Source organism: Sinocyclocheilus anshuiensis, unplaced genomic scaffold (assembly GCF_001515605.1).
Source record: "Sinocyclocheilus anshuiensis isolate Anshui unplaced genomic scaffold, SAMN03320099.WGS_v1.1 scaffold482, whole genome shotgun sequence".
Classification (NCBI taxonomy): domain Eukaryota; kingdom Metazoa; phylum Chordata; class Actinopteri; order Cypriniformes; family Cyprinidae; genus Sinocyclocheilus; species Sinocyclocheilus anshuiensis.
In genome coordinates this window covers 593,864-605,399 of record NW_015547676.1, presented here as the reverse complement: position 1 = coordinate 605,399, position 11,536 = coordinate 593,864, and the positions used below count along the sequence as shown (strand labels likewise).

Genomic DNA, 11,536 nt, shown 5'->3' with positions numbered 1-11,536 from the left:
TTTTTACTGTAAAATTAAAAGCAGCCTTGCTGAGCAGAAGAGGCTTCTTTTAAAACATTAGAAAATATTACAGATCCCAATTTGAACACTATGCGTGTATGTTATAATAAATGTATTAACAGAGCTGTTGTAATGATTATCATTATTATTATCTTACTTTTTATTTTATTTTACAGAACAGCAGTAAAATTACAATACTAACATTTATGAATGTTGGAGTTCTTGCTATTTGTCAACTTTTATTTTGGTGGAAACGCGCAGGAAGACCTCAATGCTTATTTTTGTTGACATCAGATTTAAAAATGAGTCTCATTACTAATACTGTACGTCGCACGTATCGCATTGTCACATGCCTTGTAAAAATTCATAAAAATGTGACTGAGCAACTGACGAGTAATACTGTTTCAGTGCAGATTTTCGCCTTGGACTTTGAATCCTGGTTAACAAGCAGATCTGCTGCGAGTTCGTGCAGCGCTGTCAGAATACATGCAATGCGTGCGTGTATTAGAAAGCATAACGTTCTGCAGTTTATTTACTAATTGTTTAAGACCATTTCGTGATTTCAATCATCATACAGTAACCAGCAAAATCACCCCGTCCTCTTCTCATCGAAAACATGTGATGCAGTCCTAAACAGTCTCTCGCTGTCGGTGCTTGTAATGATTTTTGCGTCTTTCTCGGACAGTTTAAATGCTTCCACACTGCTGACATGTTTGTTGCATTATAAAGAGTGCACACCTCTAACTTTACGCTGGTTGCTATTTGATAGCGTCACGTCATTGTAAGGTACAATTTATTCGGTCTTTTCGCTTATTCGGCCGAACACTGAAAGAGCTTTTTTTTGCTATTTTCAGCCGAATAATTTCGGTTGCCGAACATTCAGTGCATCCCTAGTTTATTATTTTAACTTTTTGGGAGGAATAAAATTTACATATGTGGTTTCAACAACCAGATGCATTTACACTTACAATGCGTCCCAGACCACCTCCTGTGGTTTGAGCGATCAGATTTAAATCCGTCTCGAAAGCATTTCAGGGGGCATTTACACCTGGTCTTTTAGCTATCTGATCGGCGAAAACACATGACATGACTAGGTGTAAACAGGCCAGGACAACACATTCTCACTCCCAACTCATCACATATCGATGCTTGGTCAGGACCCTTTAGTGTCATTTTTCGACGTGCAGGGTCCTCCATTGCTTTAAATAAGAAACCTTTGGCATCATAATACACTGGGAATTTTATCGTCATGATTAAATTATTAGGGCTGGCAGTCGATTAAAAATTTTAATCTAATTAATTACATGATGTGTTGATTGATTAATCTAATTAATTGCAAATTACATATGGCGATCTGAAAATACCCACAAAAGATTATTTAAAGCTATTTTTGTGTTAAATGAGAAAGTATTAAGTAGACATTACAAATAGTAGCTTTAGAAATAAATATTTTATTTGATTCAACATAAAATTTATTACACATAAATGTTTAGGCAACAACGGCATAAATGGACATAAATGAAACATAAAATAAGATAATTTTATACATTTTTTTTGTTTCATTTATGCAATGAAACTTGTCATTTGTAACCGAAACAGCTTTGTTACCAACAGTCTTCAAAATACCTCCTTTTATGTTCCACATAAGAAAGTAAGTCATTCAGGTTTGAGTAAATGATGACATAATTCAGAGTTGACATAAAAAAGTTTTTTTCCCTTTTTTTTTTTTTATTTGAAATGAAATAATACAATAATACTCTAAATAAGAAACGAAATCTACCAGCAGGTGGCGGTAAATGTCTTTATGAGTCATTCATTCGAATCGTTCAAACAGCTGATTCATTCAGGAATTGATTAAACGGCTCACTTTATGTGAATAATTGATTCATCCAATTCGTTCAAAACGCGAAACTATGTTGCTCGGAGACGCGCAGCAATTCTGCTGTGGCTTTAGGTAATATTTTTTTGGCAAAACTGAGCAAAAACAGACAATATTGTGATTAAAATACAAAACAATATTAACTTCTTATTTACTGAACTTGTCAGACTTGTGTTCCGGTTTTGTTGTGTTTTTCTCCCCATGTTTCTCCCTCTCGTTTTGATTAGTCATTTGGTTCAGGTGTGTCCCGTTCATTACCCTCGTTTAGTTCAGTATTTAAAGTGTTGTCTGTTCCTTGATTCCTTTGTCCGGTGTCGTCTATTGTCTATACTAGATCCCAAATCTAGCCCAGAGAGGGCTCCTCTTTCCACATCCAGCCCAGAGAGGGCTCCTGTTTCCACGTCCAGTTCAGAGAGGGCTCCTGTTTCCACGTCCAGTCCAGAGAGGGCTCCTGTCCCCACGTCCAGTCCAGAGAGGGCTCCTGTCCCCACGTCCAGTCCAGAGAGGGCTGCTGTTGTCGTGTCTGGCCCAGGGAGGGCCTCAGATCCCAAGTCTAGCCCAGAGAGGGCTCCTGTTCCCATGTCCAGTCCAGAGAGGGCTGTTGTTCCCACGTCTGGCCCAGAGAGGGCTCCTGTTCCTGAGTTTGGCCCGGGGGGACTCCTGTTCCCGATTGTGGCCCGGAGTGGGCTTCTGTTCCTGAGGGCAGCCCAGGGAGGTCTTCTGTTCCTAAATTTCGGAGCCCAGTCCAGAGCCAGTTCCAGCCAGGGGACCCGGAGTCTCACCCAAGAAATTTTTTTTGGGGGACTATACGTCTCCGGCTGTGGTGGCCGGGCTGAGTGCCGAGGCCATGGGGGTCGTCCAGCCATGACCCCCTGAACTGCCTGCTCCAACATGGTTCCTGGAACCGGTACTTTCTACCCCCCCCTCCCCTCTGGAGGTCCCCTTCTGGGATGGGGAGATAATGTCAGACTTGTGTTTCTGTTTTGTTGTGTTTTTCTCCCCATGTTTCTCCCTCACGTTTTGATTAGTCATTTAGTTCAGGTGTGTCCCGTTCATTACCCTCGTTTAGTTCAGCATTTAAAGTGTTGTCTGTTCCTTGATTCCTTTGTCCGCTGTCGTCTATACTATGTGCTCCGTGTGTGTTCCTGCCTGCCCTGTGTTACCCCATGTTTGAATTAATGAAGACTGTTCATGACTCTCCGTTGTCTCCGCGTTCCTCGTCTCCACACAGAAGCACCGTGACAGAACTGTTGTATAAAATCACATTTGCACTCGTGGTATTTGGACATAAGCAGCACTCGTAATATTGCTCTCGCTGCTTGTGTGATATCCCTTATCATATGATATAAATATGAGACAAAATATCATACAGGAGCATTTTTGCCCCAATTTCTTAAATTTGAGGGCATAACTGCATTTATGGAGTTGTTACCCGGCATCATATAGCCTATGTCAACTGTCAGCTATTTGAAATGTAAGATGACGTACAGGTCTGGGGGCGGGGCCAGTGCATTAACTGCGTTAAAATATTTGAATGCGTTATTTTTTCATAACTAATTAATTAAGTTAACGTGTTAAACTGACAGCCCTTTAAATTATATATTGGGTATTGGGTAATAATATTGCTGTTATTGCATGTGTATATTGGGGTGTGATTTTTCCAATGTAAATAGTTACAACAATTTTATTTACATTACACTTTTTGCACATTTGCACATTTAGCACATAACCCAACCCCTGCCCCTAAACCTACAATTTGTCAATAAAACACAGGATATAACTGGCAGGTACAACTACAGTCAGAATTTATACAAAAAATATTAATAGTCCAAGTCTTCTGAGGCAAAATGATTGATTTGTGAGAGGAATAGACGCAACCACCATCTCCGTCCGCCGTAAAGCTCAGATCCTGTGTGCAGTCTGTGAACAAATTCAAAAATGTCTGCCAGAAGAAGCCTTGATTGTGAAATGCCATTGGCTCTTGTGTGTCTTGTGACTGACTGTGTCATGCTAAAGTACGGGAGTATCTTTTCGAATGAGACGTGAGTGCGTTAACGGAGCGGGATCACTAAAACCTTATGTTTTACTCGAATGGCTTCAGAAGATTTGGAAATGCATCACGACTTGTTTGTAATACTTTTATACAGCTTTTTTTATGGTCAGTTTTTGCAATAAAAAAGTGGGTAGGTTTAGGGTAGGGGTGGGGTTAAGTGCTCCAATGAAAGTATAACTTTATATAAAATGACTTCTATTTTTTTAACAAATGCATGCAAACCATTAAGTTAAGGCAAACAAATGAAAGCAATGGAGGACGCTGCACGACGAAAAATTATGCTAAAGGGGTACCTTGAGCGTCAAAAAGTGACCAAGCGTCAATATGTGATGATTTGGGAGTGAGAACATGTTGGCCAGGAACAGGCCATGCTCTGCAGTTTGTGCCAGGAAGATCTGAAAGTGCAGCACTTTGCGTTTACTCCTCAGTTTAGCACAGGGGTCTCTAACCCTGCTCCTGGCGAGCTACAATCCTGCAGACATCAGTTCCAACCTTGCTCCAACACACCTGTTATCAAGTGACCCTGAACACCTTGGTGTGTTTGATTGGGGTTAGAGCTGGAGTCTGTAGGACAGTAGCTCTCCAGGAGCAGGGTTTGATGGTGCATTCAAGTCATGTCGGATAGATCGTATTTACGAGGGGGTGTGTCAGTGAGAAAACGTGTCAGATGCAATGGACACAGCCAAAAACTATAGAAATGCAACGTCTGTATTGACAGAAAATGTTGAAATGAAATTTTTTTTTTGTAATGTATAAAAAAAAACTATGTAAGTTACAAATACAAAATATTATATTATTGTATAATTACTGTAGGATATATAATGATTCAGTTTACATCATTTCCATAAGTTGCATAAAAACAGAAAAAAGCAAAAACACAATGCACATTCTTTATTTATAATTTTTTAGATGCAGTGTTAAAAAAAATCGTTGCATTTTATGTAGAAAAGTTAAATCGCCATCTTGTTACGACCAAAGTGACGTGGTAATTACGATTTGTCGACTCGTAAGTACGTACGTCCCAAAAGGACTTGAACGCAGCAGGAGACCCCTGATTTAGCAAATCCAGGGTGTGTCTGATTGCACTCTATTGTTAACAGCACACTCACTCCAACTTGCCATGGACATGTGACCTCTCAATATACTTTCAGTTTGCTCTTTTATTCACTGATTTCTGCTCATGATTCTCCACACCAGTTTCTGTCTCTCTCCCGATCGGCTCTTACATTTGTTGTCGTTAAAATTGTGTAGTTCATTCTGAAACCATCACAACCTGCTGGTTGCTGGTAACAGGTTGTTGACACCAAGTGGCATCAGACGTCTGCTCTCAAACTAAGGTGTGTCCTTTTAGAATGTTATTTTTCATGCACACATCTGTGTTCCTCTAAAGATGAAGGACTGCTTCTGCTGAGCACATGTTTGGACGCTGATGGAATTCTCCAGACTCTGGTGATACACAGCTGCTGCAGATGGTTTAGGTCCATTTACTAAAACTCTCTCCCACACACTGTAAAATAAAACTGAAAAACATTAATTAACTTATTTCAATCTGTGTGCAAGCTAAGTGTTGGGCCTAATGGGGAATAACTAAAATCAGAGTAGATTCTAGTTCAGCTCGCATTTTTCCAGTACAGTAAGATCTTGCTTACAGTGATTTTCGCATAAGTCAGTGTGCATGTGTGTGCAGCTAATGTTACACACTCCATACAGCACTGATGCATGCATGCATGTCCTGAAACACTGCATATATATGTGTGTGTGTGTGTGTGTTTGCTGACTGCTTCTGATTACAGTTGTGCGGTCAGTTTTAAATTGTCAGCGGATGAAAGGAAAACCCCAGCAGGAATTACTTCAGCACATGTCAGGACTAATAACCACAATCATATGGTCAGAATATTTTCAAGTCAGAGAGGATTGACATGCTTTGATCAAAATCAATAACATATGAATAGGGCTGAAGTGTTTTGTGATTTGAAACATTTGAAGGGTTAATTCTGTGATTGTTACTCATTAAACTCATGTTGTAATGAATGATTCACTAGTAATGAATGCTTTTGTCAGGTTAAAAATAAGATGAATCAGTTGTGTTGACTTCATCTACAAAATCTGTCAGATTCAGGATGCAAAATACAGGAATTCCTCTGTAAAGCAGCACATGTTTGTTGCTTTCACGTGTATCAGAGACTGATGCAGGCTCGTTTCAACATTTGCATAATCACAATAATGCTTTCATTACACTTTTGTGTATTGGGTTTTCCGTTAACGATTTCAAATAGCAAACGAGTTAGCGCTGTAATATATACAATATGAATGGTTCAAATTTCATTTTTCGCCTTGAGCTGAAGTAAGAAAGTCTTTATAGGTGCATAATGCAAAAACTGAAACTTTAAAAGGTGCAGGCAACTGTGTGAATGAATGGGAAGATATAGCAAGGTAATACAGAATAAAAGCAATATAAACAAACTACACTAAAATAAAAAATTGGTGTAGGAGCAATTTTGACTCAGAAATCGCAAGTAATTTAGTAATTACAGGGGAAGAAAAAACAACAGAAAAAAAAACAATAGAAACCATCACAGAAATTCTAATGGTTTCCACTACAAATACCATTAAAACCTTACAAACCATCAAGTTTTAGCCATTAAAACCATTAACAAATGGTTTCCTGTAGTGTGTTTTGGGACCAATTCCATTAAGATTTAGTGGTTTTAACAAGCCACCAATAGAAGAAGACCAACAGGGACCATTACAGTTTCTATTAAAACCAGTACAATTCCCATTATAACCAGTAAAACCATTACAGATTCTGTGATGGTTTCTATTGTTTTTTTTATAGCAGCGTAGGCACTCAACATTCACATCATTGAGATCTAAAATGTTTTAAGCGCAATTCGTAAAAAACAATTGGGGTGTTACGATACACGGTTTTGGGTTCACGAGAATGAGGCGAGATTATATTTTAACACTAGGGATGGGCATTTTTCAAAAAATATTGTATACGAATATTTGGGCTCATAAAAAAAAACGAATATTCGAATATTTATGCGTTATTTTTAATAATTAAGTTTTTGTCACGATTTCTGAACAAACTTATAATTAGGCATTATACACAACAATGTTCTACAACAAAGTTACATTGTATCTCAAGGTTTTATTTTGGTTAAAAACATGTGTGAACAAAAAATATATGCATATAAAGAACAAAAGCATTCAAGCTCCAGTGTTGCCAACTTAGCGACTTTGTCGCTATATTTAGCGACTTTTCAGACCCCCTTGGCGACTTTTTTTCCAAAAAAGCGACTAGCGACAAATCTAATGACTTTTTAGGATAAACCTTATTTAGTCTCTGAGACTCTTTAACCTTATTTAGTCTCCGAGACTCTTTAACCTTATTTAGTCTCCGAGACTCTTAACCCTTATTTAGTCTCCGAGACTCTTAAACCTTATTTAGTCTCTGAGACTCTTTAACCTTATTTAGTCTCTGAGACTCTTAAACCTTATTTAGTCTCTGAGACTCTTTAACCTTATTTAGTCTCTGAGACTCTTTAACCTTATTTAGAGGAGTAGCACTTTCAGTTAAAAAAAAGATATTATGTTGCTTCTAACTCTATTTTACATGCAAGTATAGCCGAAATCACAGCACAGCCATTGTCTTAATCGTATGTGTATTTGATTTCATTAGACAATGTTGTGATTAGGATTTTAATGCAGATTAATCTTTGAGAGCTGGTTATGTAGTCTTAATGGACCGCATTTCAGTCACTATAATATTCATTCCGTTGTCTGACAACAGAAACAGTCAAATATATTAATAAAAACAGTTTTGAGAATTTGGCTGCATTAAAATGCAGTACGTGAGCACAGGGAGGCAAGACAATACGACGTACTGACGTCATTAATATGCTACTTAGCGTATGACGTCATGTAGCGACATTTAGCGACTTTTCAGGCGGGGTTTAGCTACTTTCCATTGAAAGAAGTTGGCAACACTGTCAAGCTCAAGCAGAGCAAATGGAAAAAATAAAGCAGACCGTGCCAATTACAGTTTCTTAGCGTTTTGTGTTGAACCTCTCTCCCTCGTGGAAACTTAAAGGAAGCATGTATATGTATGTCTCGGATCATTTGGCTATCAGATGCGCTCTTCTCGCTCACTCGGAGTACAGCTGTCTTTGCTCAGTCCACTGGTGTTTGGATTTCATGTAATTTCTCATTTTGGTGGTGATATTATTGATAACTCGGTTTCACTGATTTATTTCATCAAATTAATTCCATTTAGAAATATAATTTTGATCAAAGTAAATTTCAGACTTCGCGAGGCAGACGACGGCATTCTGTGATCAAATTCAATCAACTTCACAGCAGCACCCAGTGCATTTAGCATATAACTGACTTTTAGTTTGCAGGCTTAGGATTCATCATGGGTTCCCTGCATTTACGGCCAGCAAAGCAACATGTAGTCAAATTTGGATAGTGTTTTTATTTTTCGAATAATAATTGAAGAGTTCATTTGCAAAAACCGATAACTCGGTTACATTTTTTTTCCAGAAATCACGTTTTTTTTGGGTTTTTTTTATTGCGCATTCCAAGTAATATCAAACTGCAGTTGGGTTGTTTTGATTAAGTAATAATAACTTAAACAAATACAGCTAATTTACAAAATTAAAGTTCATTGAAAGTATGTTATTTTTACATATTAAAAGTTTGTTTTATAGCAAAAGCAGGTTACTCCACATTTCATGTTTTAGAGTTTAAAAAAACACTCGTTTAATCTTTGTAATCTCCTCAGATGACAATGTAGATGCCCGACAAACGTTGTTGTTGTAGTGATCATAAACTATATGGATGTGATTACATGGAGCTTTTCCCTCACCATTGTAACGCGCTGCTTTTGCAAGCTTCCGTGAAAACGTTTTAGCTTTTATTTTCCTTTTTCACCCTGAAGAAGATATCACAGGTTCATCAAGTTCGTCGAAATGATCCTCGTTCACTTTTAGTCAGCTTTGACGAAACTCCTCTCAGCTAGCACGTCTTTTCAAAGTGAACGTAGCCTTGTCACCTGACCTGAATACAGCGCGCTGATTCGCTGAAATGGACTTAACGGCTTCTGTTCAAAAACAGCAAGGGTGCTTGTTGGCTTCTGCAGTGAAACGTGAACTCACAATGCCTTGAAAGTGGACAAAACCTGCTTTTTTGACAAAACGTGTTTAGGGTTCAGATCGCGCTATATGTGGAGACTAATGTACAGTAATTATTTAAATGCACAGATGATTTGTTCACAATAATAACAGAAGCCTGTATTAAAAGAATAAACATGTCTTCTTAGACAGTGTTAGTGGACAGAAGTGTGAGTTTATTTTCTAAACCTCACCAGGGCCAAATATTTCGTTTCTTTGCATCTTTTTTTTTCAGCGTGAGTATAATTGGACTAAAGTGAGGCATCATATACAGATATAATGGTAACATTTCTGCTCATCTTTACAATAGCTGTGTCTCATTTCGAAGGCTGCGCCCTCTGGAGGCATTAGAAGGGCACATAAGTCATTAAGGATTTCTTATTAAAGAAAAGCAACCATAATAAATAATATTCCATTGTCATTTCTTTCTTACTTTGCAGTGTTTCTTTTCTTAAATGTATGCAGCTGATGCAACCTCTGTAGGGCAAAGCATTTGAAATAAGACACTGCTAACGTAGGGATGGGTTCATTTTCTTCTTTCATTGGGTTTCTGTTTGTCCTTGGATTGCAGCGTCATTCGTTTGGTAGTAGATAGTGTAAAGCAAGTGAAGTGTGAAAATGGCTTCTCATTGGTTGTTGTTTAGTACATTTAAAGGACAAGTCCACTTCCAGAATAAAAATTCCCTGATCATTTACTCACCCCCACGTCATCCAAGATGTTCATGTATTTCAACATTCCAGGAATGTTCTCTATATAGTGGACTTCAATGGTGGCCAATGATTTCAAGGTAAAAAATGCAGCTTCAAAGAGCTCCACATGATCCCAGCCGAGGAATAAGGGTCTTATCTAGCGAAACGATTGGTCGTTTTCTGAAAAAAAATTATATTTATCCACTCTTTAACCACAAATGCTGGGCTTGCTCTAGCTCTGCGATGCGCATTAAAAACGTAATTTCTTTGCGACTGAAGAAAGAAAGACATGAACATCTTGGATGACAAGGGGGCCAGTAAATTATCAGGAATGTTTTACTCTGGAAGTAAACTTATCATTTAAGCCACATCTATGTGTTTGTATGCGTCTATTTAACCATATTTTGAAGACCCAGAAGTGAGCTAAATATGGTAAAACTTACAAAAAAGATAAACTCCTTTTGGGGACGTCCTCATTTATAAAAAAAGAAACGGTATAATAATAGAGTGCTTCCCTTTTACTGAACACAATTCTATTCAAATCAGTGCATTTATCACCAATCCATGCTTAGAAGTGCATTATGTAGTTCATTTTGATGTGGTTTTGATTCTTGTCCAAATCTCTCCCGCACAGCACGCTTACGTCTTTACAGAAAAACAGCTCTGTTAACCTATATTTAGAGTGTGTGTGAGTGTGAGTGTGCGTGCGCGTGCGTGTGTGAGTGTGAGTGTGTGCGTGCGTGTGCGTGCGTGTGTGTGAGTGTGTATGCGTGCGTGTGTGAGTGTGAGTGTGCGTGCGTGTGTGTGTGTGAGTGTGAGTGTGTGTGCGTGTGCGTGTGTGTGAGTGTGTGTGCGTGCGTGTGCGAGTGTGTGTGTGTGAGTGTGCGTACGCGCGCGTGCGTGTGTGTGAGTGAGTGTGTGTGCGCGCGAGTGCGTGAGCGTGCGCGTGCGTGTGTGTGTGTGTATACAAAGCTGCCGTCAGTAACTGTGGATGTTGACAGCACAGATGAGCAGAGATCTGATAAACATGTTGCATCTAATGTGAATTTAGTGGTGCATCTTGCATCTCTTCATCTCTGGCGCTCTCTTGAATGCTGGACTCGAGGCCACTGATGCACGTGTAATTAATATTCCTCTGAGGTTCGTTAGAGCGCAGGAAGCACCCGAGCTACTAGCTATTTTTACCAGAGTTTATATCCAGATTAAAATACTTCTGTGTTCTTTAGGCCTGTTTACACCAAGACACACAAAATAGCTACACTCAGTAAAACACATACACACATGAACTGAAATGCAGCCCCCTGAAGTGTCAGATTTTGTTCAGCAGTCGAATAAAACGTCTCTGTTATCTGTTTGTCTGTCAGACGGCAGCAGAGTATGCCAAGTCGCATCTTTCCGTCATGTTGCGGCAGCAGCTTCAGCGTTACGAGACGCAGAAGGAGAGCAGCACTCTGACCCGCCAGTCCATCCTCAAACAGCAGATACTCGACATGGACAAAGAGATCCTGGAGAAACTGTCGGCCTCCTATGATGAAGCCGGTGAGAGCTCACAGCAGTGAACCTGTAGTCTGATGGATTGGTTCTGGATATTTATTTAGTCTACAAGCATTAGACATCGGAGCTGAGCACTTACAGTAGTTTATCTAAAAATGAAAATGAAATCGGGCCTTTCAAGATTCGGATGAGTTTGTTTCTTCAGCAGGTTTGGAGAAATGCAGCATTGCATCAGTGTCTCAGCAA

The 11,536-nt window shown here is 39.0% G+C and overlaps 1 protein-coding gene across 2 annotated transcripts in view; it reads left to right on the top strand.

Moving 5' to 3' along the window:
• Positions 1 to 11,536, top strand: part of LOC107703034 (protein phosphatase 1L-like) — a 35,409-nt gene that overhangs the window by 19,103 nt on the left and 4,770 nt on the right. For both annotated transcript variants that reach the window (XM_016505526.1, XM_016505525.1), the window contains exon 2: positions 11,161 to 11,335. In XM_016505526.1, the coding sequence (XP_016361012.1) occupies positions 11,161 to 11,335 (175 nt within the window). The remainder of the gene's footprint in view (positions 1 to 11,160; positions 11,336 to 11,536) is intronic.